Source organism: Dama dama, chromosome 24 (genome assembly GCF_033118175.1).
Source record: "Dama dama isolate Ldn47 chromosome 24, ASM3311817v1, whole genome shotgun sequence".
Taxonomy (NCBI): domain Eukaryota; kingdom Metazoa; phylum Chordata; class Mammalia; order Artiodactyla; family Cervidae; genus Dama; species Dama dama.
In genome coordinates this window covers 54450526-54473101 of record NC_083704.1, presented here as the reverse complement: position 1 = coordinate 54473101, position 22576 = coordinate 54450526, and the positions used below count along the sequence as shown (strand labels likewise).

Here is a 22576-nt window from a genome sequence, read left to right as displayed (position 1 = left end):
TGTCTTTCACTACCTCCCGGAGTTTGCTCAAACTCATGTCCGTTGAGTCGTTGGTGCCATCCAACCATCTCATTCTCTGTTGCCCCCTTCTCCTCCTGCCCTCATTTTTTAAAAATTTATTTTAACTGAAGTAATAGTTGCTTTGCAATGTTGTGCCAATCTCTGCTTTCCAGCGAAGTGACTCAGCTGTACACATATAGCCATTCTTTTTTTAATATTCTTTTCCATTTTAATTTATCATAGGATATTGAGTATAGTTCCCTGTGCTATTCAGTAGGACCTTTAGGATACTGTTTAGATAACATTTTAAAAAATGAATCATGGAGAAGGAAATGGCAACCTACTCCAGTATTCTTGCCTGGAAAAGTCCATGGACAGAGGAGTCTGGCGGGCTGAAGTCCATGGGATTACATGACTGAGCATGTGTGCACGAGGGTGGAGGGAGATGGGTTAGTAGCAATAAAGTGGTAGAACTAAAAAATAAATAAATAAAAATAAAAAATGAATCAAATGTACCTGAGTGATGGTGACAGGGTAGGAAAATCATTGCTTAATGAGTGAAGCTTAAGCTTCATTAGGTTTTTCCTAGTAACCTTGCAGTTGAATTTATGTCACAAATTATTTCCTGTGATTGCTTTTCTCCAAATCAAAGAAAAAAATATTGGTCCTGTTATCTTATCTCACACACCAAGCTACAAAAATCCTGGCAGCAATCTGTGAGTTTATGTGTGAATTGGAGGTTAAATAATATTTGTGATGTGTTTCTTTAGCCTGAAAGTATTAGTGCTAACTCTGGAAGTAATATACTGGATGAGTAAATCCTCTCAAGAAATTTTTGTCAGAAATTTTGACAGACTTAACTTTAGTTTCCAAAACTATGCAGTGGTGTTATATTGAGGGAGTCAAGTTTTCTGTTCTGTTTGTATAAGTACTTAAAATTCTATATTTGTTAGAAAATGAAAATTTTTCATTTTAGCTTTTGGATCAATATCAAGTCCTAGAGCGTGCTCACCTAGTTTATCAGACAATGAATGTGTTTGACAGTGTACAAGCAAATCTGATGAAAAGCTTTGGTAAACCTTAACTAAGAGTAGTCCTGTATTTTACAACGGCTGCATGGAGGACAAGTGCTGCCAGTAAGTTAGCTGATTACAGTGGTGTTTGCAGTTGAACTTGACGTAGGGGACAAACCTCATGTAAATTGAGAAATGGAGGTCTTAACATGTTCTGGAATGATGTCAGCAGAAAGCAGTGTATGCCGCTGTGTCATACAGGCAGAGAGATGATGAGAGATTTTATTTCCTCCTCCTATGTGAAAGGCGTTCAGTTGTGTCCGACTCTTTGCAACCCCATGGACTATACAGCCCGTGGATTTCTCCAGGCCAAAATACTAGAGTGGGTAACCTTTCCCTTCTCCAAGAGATCTTCCCAACCCAGGGATCAAACCCAGGTCTATTGCATTGCAGGCAGATTCTTTCCCAGCTGAGCCACAAGGGAAGCCCAAGAAGACTGGCATGGGTAGACTGTTGCTTCTCCAGTGGATCTTCCTGACCCAGGAATCGAACCGGGGTCTTCTGCATTGCAGGTGGATTCTTTACCAACTGAGCTACCAGGGAAGCCCTGATATCAGTCAGTTCTGCCACTAAGTGGGTGACTATAATTCAATCCAGTTCCGACACTAACCACCCAGAGTTGGCATCAGACTCCAGGTTTAAGGGCTCAGTCCCACAACCGTGCCTTTACTTCAGATACCAATCACAGGTTACCCATACTTCTGTTGGAGGTTCCCATAATCCGACACCCTCTTCAGGTTTGATAATTGGCTAGAATGGCTCACAGGACTCAGGGAAATAATCAGTTTTTTATAAAGGACCAGGTGAAGAGGTAGATAGGCATTTAGGTCTGGAAGGGTTCCAAGAGTAAGAGTCTCTGTCCCATGAAGTTGGGGTGTACCGCCCTCCTATAATGTAGATACATTAACCAGATCTTATGACTTAGAGGTTTTTATGCAGTTCCGTTATGTAGACATTATTGATTAACTCATTGGTCATTGGTGATTGACCCAATTGCCTCTCCCTTTTCCATTCCCTGGAAGTTAGGGTATGAGGCCGAAAGTTCCGTGCTTCTAATGAAGTCTTGGTTTTATGTTGACCAGATGCCATCCTGAAGCTATCTAGGAGCCCACCAAGAGTCATCTCATTAAAACAAAAGATTCATCACTCTTAAACTCAGGAAATTCTCAGAATTTTAGGAGCTCTGTGTCAGGAAACTGGAACAAAAACCAATATCTTTCTATGATACCACAGATGGAAATTCTACAGCTACCTCTGGCTGGTACCTGCTGCCCTTAGTTGGGCATTAGTTCTCTATTATAGGTCAGAGATGACTTAGGCTCTTGTTCTGGTCCGCATGAGTCTCACAGCATGCCAGTTGTCTAATAACTTCTCTAGGTACTAGTTCACTTTTGGAATAGGTGAGTGACTGGGCTAGTGTGATCTGCTGTCATCCTGAACAGCTTCCAGCTAAGAAGACATTATCTTTGTGGAATGTTCCCGGAGCCCCTTGGGACATTGGTGAATTGTCCTTTTTGTACTAGGACCAAGGCAGTGGGGGCCATATTTTTCCTTCCCAGTCAAAATAAAAATACCTTTGGACCTGTGGGAAAATCAGATATGTTTTTAATATACACTGGAAATCAGTGAGGAAATTAATCCATTTAAAATTTTAGCAGGAACACAGAGACAGGTGAAATCAACCCTGAATGTTCATTGGAAGGACTGTTGCTGAGGCTTCAATATTTTGGCCACTTGAAGGGAAGAGCCAACTCATTGGAAAAGACCCTGATGCTGGGAAGGATTGAAGACAAAAGAAGAAGAGGGTGGCAGAGGATGAGATGGTTAGATAACATCAGCAACTCAGTGGACATGAATTTGAGCAAACTTTGGGAGACAGTGAAGGACAGGGAAGCCTGGCGTGCTGCATTCCATGGGGTTGCAAAGAGTTGGACACAGCTTAGTGACTGAGCACGAACAGGGGCAACTAACTGTCTCATCTTTAGTCCCTAATAGTGAGTAGTGAAAGTTGCTCAGTCGTATCCTACTGTTTGCGACCCCATGGACTGCCAGGCTCCTCTGTCCATGGAATTCTCCAGGCCAGAGTACTGGAGTGGGTAGCCATTCCTTCCACAGGGCATCTTCCCAACCAGGGATCGAACCCAGGTCTCACGCATTGCAGGCGGATTTGTTACTGTCTGAGCCATCAGGGAAGCCCAAGAAAACTGGAGTGGGTAGCTTATCCCTTCTCCAGGGGATCTTCCCAACCCAGGGATTGAACCGGGGTCTCCTGCATTGCAGGCGGATTCTTTACCAGTTGAGCTACCAGGTAAGTCCCTAATAGTGCTTTGTAATAGAAGCACAGGAGTGCTAACATACATTATCTCATGCACCCCCGAAACCACCCTAGAAAAGAGTTAACTATCATTGGTTCCTGGCATATGAGATCACTCAGGCTCAGAGAAAAATGTCTTGCTTGAGAGCGAATGGTGAATTAGCTATAGTTTCCTGCTTATGTACAGAACTGTAGAAATTACTTTCTTGTGTGTTGCTTCGGGGATGCTACTCATTACAAGTGATGTGGCATTAACAAGCACCATCGCCTGCCAGGTGTTATGCTAGTGTTGGAGGAACAGAAATGAAAAGACCCTCTGCACTTAGTCTGGCACCTCCCTGGGATCATCTCTGCACGGGCAGTTCGCTTCGGCACTGATGGTGCCTCTCTCGGGTGATCCTTTGGCCATTCCTGCTAGGTTAGAGTGTGCTTAGCTTGGAGCAGGGGTAGGTTAAGGTGTCCTAAGCTTGGGGAGGGGGGCGGTGGCAGTGGTAGTGGCAGGAGCAGATCTTATTCCTGTTCCTGATGGTTACTCTGTAGGTTTTTTTGTTTGTTTTCAAGTGAACAAAATTTGAACTAGATCATTGGCTCTCTAAAGAGTAGTTATTGCCAGATAAAAAGAAAGTCCTGGTGATCTAACATACAGGGTTGTGACTATAGTTAACTGTACCTTATTGTGTATTTGAAGGTTGCTCTAAGAGTTGATTTTTTAAAATATTTATTTATTTTAATTGGAGGCTAATTACTTTACAATATAAGAGTTGATTTTTGAAGTTCCCATCACAAGAAAAAAAAATTGTAACTATGTATGTTGATGGATGTTGACTAAACTTACTGAAATCTTTTTGCAGTATATGCATACATAGATCATCATGTTGTATCCCAAAAGTAATATAATGTTGTTTGTCAATTATAGTTTAAAAAAAAAAAGAATAGATGTTCCCCTTTTTGATTTAGGTAATATTTTGAGGTGATCTATGCTTATCTACTTGTCATAACTCCTCCATTAGACTCAGCTCTCTGAGGGCCGGGGCACGCCCTTCCTTTGTACTCACATAGTATTGTTGATGTCAGTGGAATTGAAATGAGTTGAATAAAGGTGATAATTTTCTAACAACTGTCAAGCTGGGCCCATAGAACCATCATCAGGATGAAGTGACCCTAAGATTGATTTTGGATTTTGAAAACTACTTGAAAATACAAACCCCCCAAAAATATCTATATATCAAAAATAACCAGTTGGTGTAGATGGAATGCTAGATAAAATACTGAACCATATGCAGTTTTCAAAAATTTAGCAAGTGCATATCTTCCTTGTTTCATGTGTTCTATTATAAACCAACAATTCTTATATGCATGGTTGAAGGGGAGAATTGAAAGTGCTTTAAGATGTCAAAGTGATGGATTTTGTGTGGGCCAATTTCTTTCTTCCCAGATTGTAGTTTGACATATAAATTGGATATTTTCCTAATGAAAGCTGCAGGTACATACTCAAATAAATTTGAGATTTTAACAGAGCAAAGTACCTGCTCACATAGGCCTTCTCTGTCACATTACTTCCTTTGATGGGAGTTCAGACATCTGGATCAGTTTTGTTTGACTTAGTAACATCTCTAATCTGATAATGTTTTACTTTTCTTCTAAACACCTGTATTCCCAGTAGAGTGGAATTAGGAATGTAAGACCGATAAAACTAAGCCCTCTTGAATTTCTATTAAGATTTTTCATGTTGCTTTTTATATTCATAATGCTTTATTTTCACAGAAATAATACTCCTTGTTTACAAGGGGAAATCCCTGTGTTTTCTTTTCCCTCAAGGATACCAGATAACATTTTAAAAATTTCTTTTCCCCTCTGTCTATGTTCTTTAAAATCTTGATTCTTTTTTACATTTCATAGTTGGTATGTACATTCTGGGCTGTTTCCTAGTCAACCAGTACTCTCCTAATGGGCAATTCAGCTGGACTTGTTTATGTTTAGTTGGGTTTTTCTAGATCAGTTTGAATATAGGGCTGCTTATCTCATTTGCCTAAATCAAAATCTTGGTGTATAAGTGTTATGAAAGTTGGGCTTGGTTTAGACGAAGAGTTGTCTTGAATGGTCAAGAGCCATGTTTGCTAGCATCACTGAGTCAGCTTTTCTAGGGGCAGAGACTAAAGAATTAATTCTGGGTTTGGATATTACTTATCAGGGCTTTGTTTTCAGTATCTCACTTTCCCCTAAGCACCTGTTAGCTTTTATCACAGATACTTTTTGGGGTAACAGGCAATCACATGGTTAATAAAGATGGAAAGAACTGAAAATTTAATGTTACCTTTATAGATTTCTTTCCTTTGCTTTGTTTTCATCCATCTCAGCGTTTAAAAAAAAGTCTAAGAAGCATTCACATTTCTGTGAGAAATCTATACATTTAGGTTAGAAAATGGAGTAAGATACTCTTTTTAATAGTCATCTAAATAAGCCGCAGAGACCCATCAACTCACCAAATTTCTTCCCAGCATGTGACTGTGGAAGAAAAAGATGATAAAAGAGACTTTTTTACTCTTCTAAGTGAGAATCTGCCTGTGGGGTTGTTAACACTGAGTTTACCATCTTGATGATTACAGATGGTTCCTAGCAATTCTGAATGTAAGGTTGGTTGGTGGTCTTCAGAACAGTTAGGTCTCCAAGTAGAGCATCATCTTTGTCTACTAGAACTTTTCTGTGAATTGTAAAATTACATTTGTGAACTAAAGAAAAAAAAATCCCACTTATCTCAATATAACAATACAACCACTGCAAACATTTTCATGTACAGTTGTGTCACAGTACCTTATTTTCAAATTTGTGTATATTCACCTGTGCTTGCTCAGCCCCTCTCCCTTGCCCCACATGGACCCCATCTTCCCTCTCATGGAGTGAGCATGAGAGGTGGGGGTGTGACCTGGCTGTGACTTCAGGTGGTCTCTCCAGTTTCCTCTGAATGTGAGCATTCACTGTGCTGGCTGTGGTTCTGTCATGTAAAGTGATAGGCTTCTCATATACTATGGCCCTTACATGCAAGCCAGCCTCTTCATCTGGTGGCCCAAAGGAAAAGTGACCTCTTGCGACGCTGGAGGGAAACTGTCAGTGCTGGGCTTAGCCTATATTGAGAGATGGTGTGTTGTTCTTCACCTTCAGGTGTCTGAGTGTATCGACAGAGCATGGTTTTCATCTCCTATGCAGACTTTGGTCTCTAACCTCTGGGTTAGATGCAACTTCATTGTATTTAATTCCAGTCCTTTTTCTGTACACAGTTTATATTAATATATAATTGGTTTCATTTTTAAAGTTTTTAAAATACTATATTTCAACATACTATATCAAATATCTTACATTGTAATTTTTATAATCATCATTCGCAACAGGACTTTGGGGTTTTTTGTCTTTTTTCAAAAGAATTTTGATAGCCAGTATATTCAATTCAAGAGAGTGAATGCCTTGTAACTTGCACACTTGGGCCCACTTACAATAATGGTTCTGCCATAGACATTTCAGAATATCTGTTGTGCTCAAATTTTAGTATTTCTTAGCCATAGGCATAGTCTTATCTGTGCTTAGACTTGTGGGGTCCTTTCTGTGATTGTGCTCTGTAAAGTTTGGAAGTCAGGTTAACTTAATACAGTGCAGTGATTAATAGCACTCGTTTGAATCTGGACTTGCCAGGGTTTGAAACCTTGTATTGCTGCTTACCATTGAGATGATTTTGAGCAAATTACTTATTCTTTCTTTGACTTCTTCCCCATGACGGGTCAAATGAAGTTAACAATCTTTACCTTAAATGACAGCCTTGTGAGGATTAACTATATATGTATATATAAAATGTTTAGAATACAGCTTTGTACCAATAAGGGCTGTGTGTATATTACTTGGTATCATCACAGGTTTTGGCAATTTATGAAAATCCTCATAGTACAACTATGAGTCTTGGACACACAGAATGACTTGGATCAAGATTGGGTACTTTTAAATTTTTATTTGTTTATTTTTAAAATTTTAAGTATTAAATATTTTTTTCTTCTTTCTCTTTTGGCTGTACTGCATGGCTTATAGAATCTTGGTTCTCTGACCTGGAATTGAACCCAGATCCTAGCAGTAAGAGTGCTGAATCTTAACCACTGGACTACCAGGGAATTCCCTAAATTTCTGTTTTTGTCTAACAGCCAAAGTTTCAGGCAGAAGAATTTGAGTGTTGGACTTGTGAATTTAATACTATAAAGTAAATTGTCAACATGTAGTATCTCAGGATTGTATAGAGGTGCTATTAGATGTCCCTTATGTCTCCTCTAGACTATCTTTTCCTTCCAGTGATGTTATTATCAAAGTCTGTCCTTGAGCAAACTGTGAATGTTTTCATGAATCCTTTCTTTTTCTATACACAGATTCTGTGTGCTCCTCTGGGCCACAATAGTTACTTCTTTAAGAACAGAAAGGAAACTCAGGACTTTGCCAATTTGGTGTCAATTCTCTGTGTTTTTCATTTTGGTAGCTATGAAGAGGGTTTGCTTTCCACACACCTGGATGCTCTTTTGATAATGTTCTGTTGAGATAATCAAGACACTTGAGAGAATGCTTGTTCCACGGCTGCCCCTTTCTGATTGTGGACATGCATTTGAATGTTTACAGTAGATACTTGGTGAGAAAATGCACCTTAGTTGCTTCTACTATTCTGCAGTGTTTCTCAGGAACATTCAGAGCCCTTTATAAAAAGCAGAATGTTTTATGTGTGAGATGGTCACTGAATTTAATCAAGAAAGTCCATTTGAAGGAAATTACATAACAAAACAATTTTCTGCTATTACAATAGGATATAGACAGATGCATATACTGTTTCTTTTTAAAGTAGTTTCATTTCTTCAAATAGTTACTAATCAGAGGAAACTGATTTTGTTGTGGTAAGTTTAAATAGAGATTTTAGGAGTTCTAGTTTGTGTTGGTCAAAGTTGTAAAATCAGGTAGAAAGTCTCTGTCCATTGATGGTGGTGCTGAGATTTCTAGTAGCTTTCTTTTCTTCTGCTTATTTCCCAAAATGCAAAGCAAGAATCAGATTGCACCATTGTAACATTTTGTAATGAACTTGAAGTATTTAACAAATCTAAAGTCACAACTTTGCTGTCATAATAAAACATTTCAGGCTATTCATTTCTTGTGACACGGAATCCAACCCATTTCACCAAATTTGGCCTGTTTTTAAGTTCTATTTTCTATTGCCCTAGTTTTATTGGCTTTGGGTTTTTTTTTTTTTTTTTTTTTGGCCTTTATTACCTTGATCCAATGATATCAGTTTCCTATTATATATACTTTGTGCTCAAAATTGACCTAGGTTTCATGTGGTTTCTCTTTCCCTGAGTTTTATTTCTCATTTGAACAGATCACATCTTTTTCTTGCTGTTCCATCTGCACAGTGTCACTCCTAAAGATGAGCTTCTTTATCCTGTGAGGCAGTGGAGGAAGCATGGAAGCCATTTGAGGAGCATTACATTAACAGGGGTATTGTTGTAGTCACACGGTGGCAGTATCAAGGAAATTATAGGATGGGTTAGTATTAGAGTGTATCAATTTGTAAATCCCATGACTTCCCATTTCATGGGTCATGAGTGTCAATGATGACAGTTCTCAGGAAAAAGGTGAAGAGTCTTTTGCAGTCTGATGGTATGTTTTATTCTTTAACATGCATTGATTGCTAACAACTCCTGTCTCTCCCCAGCCTAGCCCAGCTTTGTGCATAAGCATAATTTTGGACCCAGCTATTTGTACTTATTTATGCTTTTACACCTTCTTCCTTTCATAAAGATTTTAGCTGGTTTATGACTTGAGTTGAAACAAGGGAAAAAAAAAAAAAAAGAAGACCTGATATGGTCTGTCCCCTGCCAACCAGAAGCTTCCTGTGGTATCCAAACAGAATAGTTGCCTCAGTCTGTCAGCACTTCTGTCTTTGAAGGTGGTTTCTGCTTGAAAAGTGGTGACTATTAGCATAGCTTTTGGATAATTGCTTCTCCTTCCTGTTTTGGGATACATTTTTTTTTTCCAGATACTTTCCTATTCTTGTTGACTTTGTTTTTCCAGAAGACTCAGCCTGTGGTTACAATGTTTCGGGTCCCCCTTTGAGCTTTCTGTGGGATTACCCAATTCTGGGATACCCTCACCAGATCATCAGTGCTAAAGAGGGCAGAGGATCTTCTTGGTTAATAGAAAAGGCCATTTTGGAATGACTCTCTAAATCCAGAAACATCCAGACTTTTCCTTCAGTACTTTTTTTCTGTTTGGGGTAGCAGTACTTTTTTCTGCTTGGGAGGGAGGGGCCATTGGGAGGGCTTGTGTTTAAGGGGTTCGGAAACAGGGGATTTAAGTGTGTCTTTTGTGTTTTCAAGGCACTAACACCACTCCCGTCTGTATTTAAATGCTGTCCCCAGGTTACGACTATGGCTATGTCTGCGTGGAGTTTTCACTCTTGGAAGATGCCATCGGATGCATGGAGGCCAACCAGGTTGCTTTATACTTCGGTCAAATGATGCTGAAAGGATATATTTTTCATGAGTGGGGAGGGAGGGCTTCAAATGATCAAGCTTTGGAAAGGTACCAGAAATCTATGTTTAGAGCATTCCACATTCTAACCAAGAGAAACTTTAAAAGAGGCTGAGAAAGTTTCTCTAGAAAATTTAATGGGCACAGAGTGTATTTTAGAAACGCATTCAGTTGTCGTTGGATCATATTCCAAAGACAGGAGGTGGAAAAAACTGACAGGTCTGGAGTTCTTCCCTTCAGAGTGTGACAGAGCTTGGGATCCAGATGCAAAAAAATGATCCTTGCCTATCTGTGATCTCAAGAAACTTCCTGGCACAGGAATTTTAGGTCAGTACTTATACCCAGACCTCGGGTGAAGACTACCAATGGCAAGTTCTGTGGCAGTCAGGTCCTGCCTGCATGTGCTACTTTTGCAAGAGGGCCGTTGGGGAGAAAAGAGACCGGTTGATTGTAGGGGTCTTTTGCATTCATCATTGTTCTTTACAAATTGGAGTTGCGTACTCAAGTTCTTAGCTGCATTATAGTCAGAGCTGGTGAATCTAAATCTGTACTTACCTTATGTTTAAAACACCTAGATGTATTTAGCTTGCCACATAGAACTATCATCTGGGTCTTTAACTGAACCCTGCCTGATAGTTTGGGGAGGAATTATGAAATGGGTAGAATTCTTCTTGTCATCATATTTCCTTGGGAAAATTGTTTTCTTTGTGATGTCTTAGTTCCTCCATCTGTGAAGTGGGAGAACGAAGCTTAGTGATATAATTTGATTTTTACATCCCCACTGCCTGTGCGTAACACTGTGATTGTGATGTACCCAGAATCTTAAAAGAAGGCTCTGCCAGGGCATACTAGTATTGCATGAGAACTCGTCCTCTTTCATAGCCTAATGCCCTCTCATCAGCTTTGTTCCATTCAGCATGGCTCATTGCACTTCACTTTACCCCTTCTTTGACCATATTCTCCCCTTATGTCAATGAGGATGATATAACTCTAAATCTTTTGGGATCAAGAAGTAGTTAGAAGAAACCTGACATATCTGTTCCTGTTGTTAGTAGTGTAAATACTGCTAGATCCGTAGACAGTAAGTGGATTAGGGCTGTATCCCCTTGACAGAGTTCCTGGTTGATTTGTTCAGTGTCCATCATTGAGCCAGTCATTTAACAGATGCTAATTATGTGCCAGAAAACACTACTTGCCAATATTTGGAGAGGAGAATAAAACTCCTAGTCTGTATACTTATGGTTGACTCCATTCTAACAATCTGTACTAATTTGAGAACACTCATTTAACCCATAAGCATTTTGTTATTATCAGTGAATAACTTTTAAATCCTTTGCCACTGTGCTAAATACTGTGAGTGGTAGAAACAGAACTCACAGGCCATGGCAGTTGCCATTTCTTTTGTGCCATTCTCCCAACTGTGTGTTTCTCCTAGAGGGGTGTTGCTTTTTATCATAGCTGATTAATCTGAAAAAATAACAATATTGTGTCTTAACTGCCTCTTCCCTCTATCCCTACCCAAAATCCTATCTATCTAAAGTATCCAGCCTCATAAAGAGTGATGTCATGTGAAAGAAACCAGGGCAGACTTCTTTAAAAATAAGGATTATCCTTATGCTGGATTTCTGTTAGAGCCACATCTGGATAAGCAGTGTCAAGGGGTTGAGGCCTATAGACATCTCTCCCCCCACCCTTCCCACACATTCTTTGAACACTGTTAGGACTCCTAGATCCTGCATGAATGACCCTTGCTCAGTGAATGGTACACCAGAATAAAACAAGAGCAAGGCCAGAATTTTTCTAGATGTGAAATAGATTGTTTTGATGGGTAGCCATCCTCATGCTTAGGGTACCATACGTTACTCTGTGTAGGAGAACAAGAGACAGCCTCTGTCTTCTAAGAGCTTATGATCTCAGACTAAGAAAGATGACAGAGATTATATAGCATTCATGAATTCCATAGAGTGTCCTCTCAGACAAACTCCAAATTTCTGTCTGGTAACATTTTCAGTGTTCACTAGAGTTACTTCTTAATAAGACATCACTATATTCTTATTCAGATGACCCCATTTCCTAGACTTTTATTCTCCCCTAGTCATGGGATAGAGGTCACCCTGCTAATACTGCCATGTAGTAGAGTCTTCTCACTGAACTGCTTAGACGTCATGATGTGATCAGTATCTTTTTTTAAATAACCTTTACCACAAATCAGGGCTTCCCTGATAGCTCAGTTGGTAAAGAATCTGCTTGCAATGTGGGAGACCTGGGTTTGATCCCTGGGTTGGGAAGATCCCCTGGAGATGGGAAAGGCTACCTACTCCAGTATTCTGGCCTAGAGAATCCAATGGACTGTATAGTCCATGGGGTCGCAAAGAGTCAGACATGACTGACTTTCATTTTCACTTCACCATGATTCAGACGTATACAAATCATTTTGATAAGAAGAATTTTGAGAATGGGATATTGGCAAGAACTTTTGTAATTAGGTAGTATAGCATAGAAAAGAAGAGTGTAGGTTCTGTGGTCAGATATTAATGTTACTTCCTAGCTGGGTTGTCTCTGGCAAATTTCTTAATCTCCCTTGGCCTCAGTTCCCTCTGTTACTTGTACCTCAGGGGCTCTGGAGCAGATTCAGTGAAATCTTGTGTCCACGAGTGCCTGCTGTGTACCAAGTACCTTTCTGGATGCTGGAGACGCTGCAGTGAACGAGACACATGTAACTTCTGTTTTAGTTACAGAAGTCAGAGCATGCACAAGTAGACAAATTTAGAATAATATATGATAGTGCTAAATGCTATAAAGATACTGAAGCAGGGTATTAAGAGAATGCATATAAGGGCAGTTTTAGATGAAGTGGTTAGGGAAACTTCTTGAAGAATAACATGGCATTTGAGTAGTGACTCTTGGTGAATAATGTATACAGAATACTTACCATAGTGTCTGGTATCTAGTAAGCATTTGAGACTAGACTGTCATCTCATCCTCCTCTTCCTCTTCTTCATGTGAAATAATTTCCAACCATATTTTGGGAAGAAAAATTCATATATGGATATTCTTTAAGGTAATAGATGTGGATTAAGCTCCCAGTGACATAGCAGTTCAGAATCTTATGAGAGCCATAAGAATGTGGGGGAAGAAGTCCATAGGGTAAGGAGGAAGTGTTTGTGAAAGATGTCTATTCATCTCTTCTCCTTCCTTCCGAGTTTTACTTATAGACCAAATCAGTATGGCTTCTGAGTCACTATCTTCAGGGCACCTCTGAGTAGTCTGTATGTATGCTTCTGAGGAGGTTTCTGTGAGATGGTTTGGATTGAATTTTTTATAACTCTTTACTATCTGACTCAGTGTGAAATGTCTTATTTTTCATAGACTGATACTTACAGGTCTGGGGGAAGGGAATAAAGGAGCCTTCTAGCTTGCTTTCTCAGATATTGTGGGGTATGTGTACATAATGAAGTTGTTCAGGATGATGATTGAGGCCACTTTAGCTCTTTCCCAGTGCCTTAATGGAAACATCAAACTAATAGGATGCTCTGCAGCAGTACTGAGCATGGTGGCCAAGGGGACTTATCAGGGCAGCTCTTAGCCAACAGCCGTCTGTCTGGGAAAATAACTTCCCGCAGAGGTCTGTAAACTCCTACCGTCTCTGTGTAGGAGAACTGGAAAGCCAGCAAACAGTGTGAGGTGCAGAGTGTTTTATACTATCCCCTCCTGGGAAGGGTATTTCTAGCAGTATCATATGCCCTTGGCTTTCTTTATTCTCCAAGTGCCTGGGGATTGAGGGTGACTCTTCCCTCCTTTCGCCGTGTGTGCTGTTGCACTGGGACCTGGGGAGGTGAGCAGGAAGCACTGTGGTAGAATATCTGTGTCAGTGGTTGCCCAGTTACACGCGCCCTCTCAAACCGTTGTCATTTGGTCTGCAGCATTTTATTCTCTCAGATTTGCAGGTAGATGTTTGTTGACTTTTTCTGTACAACCAAACAGTCCCTAAAATGCCCTTATAGGGCTCTGGGAGAAGAAGTTATTTCTAGAGTTTTTACTCAACTTTCCTAGCATCATTGGCCTTCTTTAGCCAGAGATGACTTGGCTACATGACAGTATCAGCCTAATTTTATAAAGTGCAAGGGAAAGAATGCTGTTATCATCTAACCTGAAAATTCCTTAAGACACTGGCTTATGCTAGTACGTGAGATGAAGGCGGTAGAATACGTTAAGTTTTATGAGTGTTTTTTTTTGTGTCAACAAACTTAAGAGAGTTTGAGCTTTTGTAGATACCAGAATAGCTAGGGTATTTCTGAAGGTATGTGAAGGAAGCCAAATTTTAAGTGGAATCTGTTCCCTGAAATGAGATGAATAGGAAAAGCTTATGTTTTGGGGGATGGGAAGACTGTTCTCAGACCATGATGGAAGAAATGAGCAAAAACCCAATTTTTTTTAATCTTCTTTAGGCTGGTAGCAATATTGTATGAAACATTTTAATACTTAAATTGTGTGCTTTCCAGGTAACAAAAAAATAAGAGTCTTTATAAATTCCTGCAAGGCTGTGATATTGCCTAAACCCTCATGCTAAAACTACTTCACTGAAGAGAATGTGGCATTCTGGCCAGAGCTCAGCTGTATAACTTGTGACTTGAGTCATGTCATTCTTTTGTAAATCGACAGTTATTGAAGATTCCCCCTCTTTGGAGAGGTGGGATATTCGGGAAAATAAAAAATGATTTTAAGGATTGGTGATCTGATTATGCAGTTTGGTTATCTGTCCAGTGATTTGAGTCTTGACTGGGTACCAAGCAATGTATCATAGTAGTTAAATACATGGACTCTTTTCTCCATCTGACCTGCTCGGTGGTAAATACATGGACTCTGGAGGCAGACTGCTTAGGGTTGTTTCCCAGCTCTGTCACCTTCTACTGTGTAACTTGGGCAAGTGGCCTAACACAACATCTCTGTGTCTTAGTGTTCTCTCATCCTTCTAGGGATCAAATGAGTTAATGCGTGTAAGGTGGTTAGAACTGAGCCTGGCATGCAGTGAACATTGAGTGTCTACTTGTTATTAACACGACAGCTTCTCATCTGACTGGAACAAGAAAGTCCTGAAGTTGCAGCAACTCCAGTCTTGGCTTCATGGTGTATATGGTTAAAAAAGGATTTGGGGGCAGTGCCCAAGGGATTATTTTTACATCAGCAATGCTTCTCGTTTAGCCTATTGAGTGGGACTGATTTTCAGCATACTGCTTCCAGGTCTGTCTAGGAGTTTCTACTGCCTCAATGTTCAGATCACCAGTTCTCTCGAGAGAAAGTGCAAGAAACGTACCTTCCTTGGAGCATAAAGTCTAGTTAGACCACATTGGAAATGTAGCCTGTGACTTTAAAACCCTAAACTTTGATAACTAGCCGCTGGCTTTGCCATATCTCAGACTTTCTCCAATTAATGTAACAGGTACTCTAAATTGGGTTCAATTTAGTGTTCTTGAATTTGAGAAGTAAACACTTATCATTTGGCAGTTTTAAGGGGAATTTCTAATGTATCTCCTATGATGAAATTTATAATTATTTTTGTTATACATATTTCATGGTTCATTTCTGTGGATTGAAGTAATTTAGTTCCTGATTTGTTCTAAATTGGAAATGTGCATGTATGTTTTAACCTTGTACTTTGACGTTGTCCTATTTAGTTCAGCTTGTAATTTTAGTTAATGTTTGACTTTTTATAAAAATGAGATTGTGCAGAGTGCTAATTTTGGAACTTGACTGAAGATAGTTACTGAAAAAAAAAAGCAGAATATGTATAATTCTAATTATGTAGTTCAGGGATTACACAGAGGCACAGACTCTGGGGTCTTGGTTATAGCTTTGGTTTATGACTTTGTAAACCTCCAGACAGCATAGTGTTAGGAGCACAACCAGGTGTAAGATTCCAGCTTCATCACTTCCTGGCTGTTTTGTCATTTCTGAGGCTCAGTTTCCTTGTCCATAAAATGGAGGAATAGTCACAGCACCTACCTCAGAGCAGTTGTGAGATTTCAACATATAATGTATGTGAAGCACCTGGTACATATTCAGTAGTACACAGTGATTCTGTAACACTGGACTGTACTTGGTTGCCTGACTTTTTCTTGGCTGCTAATCCACCTCCTGGGACTCAGAGATGCCTAAAAAGTGGTAGCATTGCTTTGAGTGGCAGCCAGTTCTTTGACAGCCAGTTTGTGTGGTGCTGTTGTCCAGTGTCTCTTCCATGAAACTTGGGTGTCTGGACTGAAAGTAAAAGAAGCTGGGTAGCACCTGTCATGACAGCATCTGAGGGACAAGTGCACAGGCATGGGAGGGCAGAGGACCGTGACCATTCCGGCATCCCACAGTGGAAAGCCTTATTTCTGAATCTAGCAATGCTGCTAGTTTTGCGTAGGACTCACTTAGGCTGCAGCTGGCATCAAATATTTATTAGGTGTCTTCTCCACTCAAGTTGACCTTGTAGGTTATCATGCATCTTTGTGTCTCATTCTCCACAGGGCTAAGGTTTCAGGTGTTGTCATTCTACTGTCTCACTCATTTGTATGTGAGCTAGATACATAAATATGTACCTATTTAATATGTATTATATATAATATATACACATTTCTTGTTAAGAGTATTGATGTGACTTTGGTAGTCATGGATAAACATCCAAGTTAATAATTATCTTTAATCTCACATGGTGACATTAGTGATGCTAATATTGTATACTAATGTTATTTTACTAGAATCTGTGACCAAATGAAATTTGTATTTTATCTGTATAAATGCTGTTTCCAAAGGAAAATATAAAGAAGAAAAAGAAGTATTTTCATGGAAAGTAGATAATTGGTTACCAGGCACTTAAAGAGGGGGAAAGCAAGAGGGAAGAGTGAGTGACTGCTAATGGGTGATAGGGTCTCTTTTTGAGGTGGTAAAGGGTTCTAGTATTAGATGGTGGTGATGGTTGGCCAACCTTGTGAATGTACTAAAACTCATTGAATTGTACAGGGTACTGTGAAAGAGTGACTTTTATGGCATGTGAAGTTTTTTAAAAAGTCTTTAAACTTTGCTTGGAAATTAATTCAGGGTCCCAGCCTGATAGGAATGAATCTAGGTCTAAAATAAAATACAGATTCACTTAACAACAACAACAAAAAGGGGGTAGTCTGTCAGTTTGTCTGAAAGCTAGAGATTTAAAACTTTGATCTTAAAATGTATGAAGAATTTCTTTGTTAATGGTATCTACATACCATAGAAGAACATTTAAGCTAAAAGTCTGAAAGGTGATGGATGGAATTGGTAACAAGCCACGTTTGAAATGGACATTTGAAGTGGCTGTTAGGCTTGTGCACAGTAGTTGCTCAGTATAGTCAAGTGGGCTTTCTTTTTTAGCATCCACACAGCAATAAAGGGAAAGGAAATTCCTTGGTGGTCCAGTGGTTAGGACTTGGCATTTTCACTGCCAAGGATGCAGGTTCGTTCACTGGTCCAGGAACTAAGATATGCTTTGTAGGTACCAATGTGGATCTTTCTTGGTTTCCTAGAATTGTTAACCAAAGCCCGAAATTGAGGTGTGGGGGTAGAGAAGGCCAAATCACTGGTGAGGCTATGCCCTCCCTGTATATATGTATCTTTCTCAGAGGCTTCCTTTTGGCAGTATTGACACTGTGGCTGTCATCTTTGACCTCTAGTACCAGAGGAATACCGAGGTCCTTTTTTTTCTTTCAAGGAAAAAAATTATTATTTTCATAATTTTAAGTATCATAAAATTCATCCATTTTAAATGTATAATTCAGTGATTTTTAGTAAATTTACCAAGTCATGCAACCATAATCATTAAGATTCCTATTCAGGGATACATTTAAATTAAAAATAAAATTATTTCAGACTTAAAGATAAGTTGCAAAAATAATACAAAGAATTCCTGTGTGCTTTGTACCCCGATTCCCCAAATATTAACATTTTGCCACATTTGAATGCAGAGATTTTTGAATGATTCCCTGGTGGCTCAGCTGGTAAAGAATCTGTCCTCAATGCCAGAGACCCAGGTTGAATCCCTGGGTCAGGAAGGTCCCCTGGAGAAGGGCATGGCAACCCACTCCACTGTTCTTACCTGGAGAATTCCATGAACAGAAGAGCCTGGCGGGCTACAGTCTGTAGGGTTACAGAGAGTCACAACTGAGTGATTTACACTTTTCTCTTGAAGAGGCATCACTGAACTTACCTTCCTGTCACACTCCCTCACTTGGTGGTTAGAGGTACTCTGGTTGGGGAGAGTAATAGGTAAAGTTTTGGTGGGTTGAGTGGTTGCTTTGTAAGGTGATAAGGGCTTAAGATACGTTGTCTGTGCTTCCACGAGGGTTCCCTGCTGGGCAGGACTGAGCTTGGGGTTTAGATTTGGAGGATGGGAAATAGGGCCAGATTCAAATCTTGCGCTCCTGCACACTGTAAGATTTTTGAAGGTCTTTAAAAACAAAACAGAAAGCGCAAATGTGTTCCCCCATGAGAGAGCTGGCTTTTTTTTTTTTTTTTTCCCCAAACTTTAAGCTTTTTATTTTGTTTTGGGGTATAGTCGATTAACAATGTTGTGGTAGTTTCAGGTGAACAGTGAAGGGACTCAGCCATACATATACATGTATCCTTTCTCCCCTAGACTCCCCTCCCATCCAAACTGGCACATAACATTGAACCGAGTTCCATGTGCTATACAGTAGGTCTTTACTGGTTATCCATTTTGAATATAGCAATGTGTACATGACCTTCCCAAACTCCCTAACTATCCCTTCCCTTCGGGGAGCCATAAGCTAATTTTTCTAAGTCTGTGAGTCTCTTTCTGTGTTGTAAGCAAGTTCATTTGTATCATTTCTTTTTAGGTTCCATATATAGGGGATGTCATATGATACTTTTCCTTCTCTAACTTATTTCACTTGGTAGGAGATTCTCGTGGTCCACCCATGTTGCTGCAAATGGCATTATTTCATTATTTTTAATGGCTGAGTAATATTCCGTTGTGTGTTTGTGCCACATCTTCTTTATTCATTCCTCTGTCAATGGACATGTAGGTGCTTCTGTGTATTGGCTATTGTGAACAGAGCTGCAAGTAACATTGGGGTGCATATATCCTTTCAGATCATGTTTTTCTCCAGATATATGCCCAGGAGTGGGATTGCAGGGTTATGTGGTAGGAGAGCTGGCATTTGGATGCCTGATACACAAAGAGGGACTGTAGGCTAGTTAGCATTAGACCAAAGAGCAGCAGTTACTACTCAAAAAACCAGAAAGTTGAGAATTCCTTAAACAGATTGTATTTCACTGTCATTTTTCCAGGGAAAATTTAAAATTTGAGTGCTGATTTTCATAGTTCTTGGTTATAGTGTATTAAATATTGGAAGTCTTTGGATCAACTTTTCATTTGACTTTATTTTGAAAGGTTTCCTGGAGCCAGCATGTCGAAGTAGTTATAGAGACTCAAAGTAAAAGATTCATATATTGTATATATTTTATTTTAATACCATTTCATTGTAAATGGGACATACTATGCAATAAAAACTGTTGGTCTGTCTGGAGTCATATTGGATATATCAGAAGCAACTCATTTTAGCTTTGGTTAAGGTGGCAAATACTCAGCACTTCTATGTGTAAGACCCTGGACTAGGTTCAGTTCAGTCGCTCAGTCGTTTCCGACTCTTAGTGACCCCATGAATCACAGCACACCAGGCCTTGCTGTCCATCACCAACTCCTGGAGTTCACTCAAACTCATGTCCATCAAGTCGGTGATGCCATCCAGCCATCTCATCCTCTGTCGTCCCCTTCTCCTCCTGCCCCCAATCCCTCCCAGCATCAGGGTCTTTTCCAATGAGTCAACTCTTCGCATGACGTGGCCAAAGTATTGGAGTTTCACCTTCAGCATCAGTCCTTCCAATGAACACCTAGGACTGATCTCCTTTAGGATGGACTGGTTGGATCTCCTTGCAGTCCAGGGGACTCTCAAGAGTCTTCTCCAACACCACAATTCGAAAGCATCAATTCTTCGGTGCTCAGCTGTCTTCACAGTCCAACTCTCACATCCATACATGACCACTGGAAAAACCATAGCCTGAACTAGGTGGTATATGCCTATTAATGAATGAAATGGACATGTCTCCATATAGTCTAGTAGTAGCAGGCTGTTTTGTTTAAGCATGTTTTATTTTCAAGAATTTTCATTTTGGAATAATCGCAGACTTTAAGGGGGTACAAAAATAGTAGAAAGAAGACCAATACTCTTCACTCCAACATTTCGTAGTGTAGTCATCAAAATCATTGTTAGCATAGATATAATATTATCTAATATAAAGAGCTTTTCAGATTTTGCCAGTCATCCCCTAATGTCATTTTTCTGGCTTGGGATGCAGTCCAGGATCACATGTTGTATTGAGTTGTGGTATGTCCTTTTATGGGGCTTCCCTGATGGCTCAGCGGTAAAGAATCTGCCTGCAGTGCAGGAGACACAGGAGACATGGGTTCGAACCCTGAGTCAGGAAGATCCCCTGGAGGAGGAAATGGCTACCTACTCCAGTATTCTTGCCTGAAAAATCCCATGGACCAAGGATCCTGGCAGGCTACAGTCTAAAGGGTTGCAAAGACTCCGACACAACTGAGCAACTTCACATGTCTCCTTTTATTCTCTGTGACAGCTCCTTAGTCTTCCTTTGTCTCTCATGGCCTTGACACTTCAGAAAAGTACTGGCAGTTATTTTGTGGGACTTTTTTCAGTTTGCATTTGTCTGTCTTCTTGTGATTAAATTCAGGTTATGCATTTTCAGCAAAAATACCCCAGGAGTGATGTGTGTCTTTCCCTATATGTCATCAGGTAGCACATGATTTTGTTCTATTACTAGAGATACTAACAGACCACTTGGTTAAGGTGGTGTTTGCAGCTTTCACCACTGTAAAGTTACTATTTGAGGTATAATTAACTTACTAATTAATTATAATTAGTAACTATTTTGTGAGGATATATTTTGAGATTATATAAATATCCTGTTTCTTAGCATGCCTTTTTCACTTAAGTTTAGCATCCATTAATAGTGCATGCATGTAAAGTTGCTACTGTGGATTTTGTCTAAGGGTAATTTTCTATTACCATCATTTCTTACACATTTGCACATTTGTTAGAATTCTGCTCTAAGGATGAACCATTCTATATCCTTTATTTTAGTGAACAGAACTAAAAAATATGGTATATACACATGTATGTTTTTTTATATCTATCTGTGTATATATTTTAAAAAAACATGATTTCATCATGTTATCTTTCCCAATTCCAATCCGGTATTACAGAGTTCATTCTAGCTTTACCTCATTCCTTATTTGTAATTCCTTTTGCCAAAGTAAAAATCCTGGGTCTCATCCACATTATATTGACTTATTTGCTCAATCCTAGAGTATACATAAATTACTTTCAGAATTGTTAATTCATACCCCTGTAAAAGTGGAATACAATATTTGAGTAGAGTTTTTTTTCTTTTTGTCTTTAGCCTGAAAGTATATATCAAAATACTGTTTTCTCAAGTTAGGTTAGGTCTCCACCACCTCACTCACTCTTCTGTGTGGTTGTTATTCATTTCACTGTACAAAAAGTAGAAAACACAAGTTAAATGAAAGGTATTAACTTCTCCAGTAATCTCTTTATTGTTTTTTTAAAAGAGATAAATTAGTGGATTTTTCCTTTTTTTCCTTTTGAATAGACTTTGTTTTTAAAGCGATTTTAGGTTCACACAAAAAATTGAGCACCCCACCTTCACCACTGCACCCATAGCCTTTCTCACCATCCATTGCAGTACATTTACTACAGTCAGTGAAACAACACTGATACATCATTATCAACTCAGAGTCCATAGTTTACATGAGGGTTCACTCTTGGTGCTATACATTTGTGAGTTTGGATCAATTTATAATGACATGTGTCAGTAATTATAGTATCATGCAGAGTTGTTTCATTGACGTGAAAACCTGCTGTGTTCTACCTGTTCATCCTTTCCTTAATGGTTGCTAGATTGCAAATCCCTTTTTTGGTCTCCATATTTTTTCCCAGAATGTCATGTTGTTGGGATCGTATAGTATGTAGCTTTTTGCACATTGGCTTCTTTCATATAGTAATATGGATTGAAGATCCCTTCATGTCTTTTTGTGGGTTGATAGCTCTTTTTTTAAAGCTCTGAATAATACTTTATTGGCTGAATGTACCACAGCTTGTTTATTCATTCACCCATTGAAGAACAACTTAATTGCTTCTAAGTTTTGGCAGTTATGAATAAAGCTGCTATAAAATACATCCATGTGTAGGTTTTTATATGGCATAAATTTTCAACTCATTTGGGTAATACTAAGGAGCATAATTCCTGGATCTCATGGTAAGAGTATTTTTAGTTTTGTAAGAAACTGCCAAACTGTCTTCTAGAATGGCTATAGGATTTTGCATTCCCATTAGCAGTGAATGAGAATTCTATCCTCACCGGCATTTGGTGGTGTCAGTATTCAGGATTTTGACCATTCTAATAGCCATGGGGCTGTGTGTGTGTGTGTGTGTGTGTGTGTGTGTGTGCGTGTGTGTGTGCGTGCGTGCGTGCGTGCGCGCGCGCGCGTGCACTCTCAATCGTGTCCAACTCT

At 39.4% G+C, this 22576-nt stretch overlaps 1 protein-coding gene across 6 annotated transcripts in view; it reads left to right on the top strand.

Moving 5' to 3' along the window:
* RBM6 (RNA binding motif protein 6) overlaps positions 1-22576 on the top strand; it is an 83472-nt gene that overhangs the window by 25386 nt on the left and 35510 nt on the right. For 3 of the 6 annotated variants that reach the window (XM_061128552.1, XM_061128553.1, XM_061128554.1), the window contains one exon: positions 9819-9892. The exons of 2 other annotated variants lie outside the window; for them this stretch is intronic. In XM_061128552.1, coding sequence (XP_060984535.1) covers positions 9819-9892 — 74 coding nt within the window. Of the gene's footprint in view, positions 1-9818; positions 9893-22576 lie in introns of those variants that run through there. One more of the 6 variants, XM_061128556.1, reaches the window with a different exon arrangement.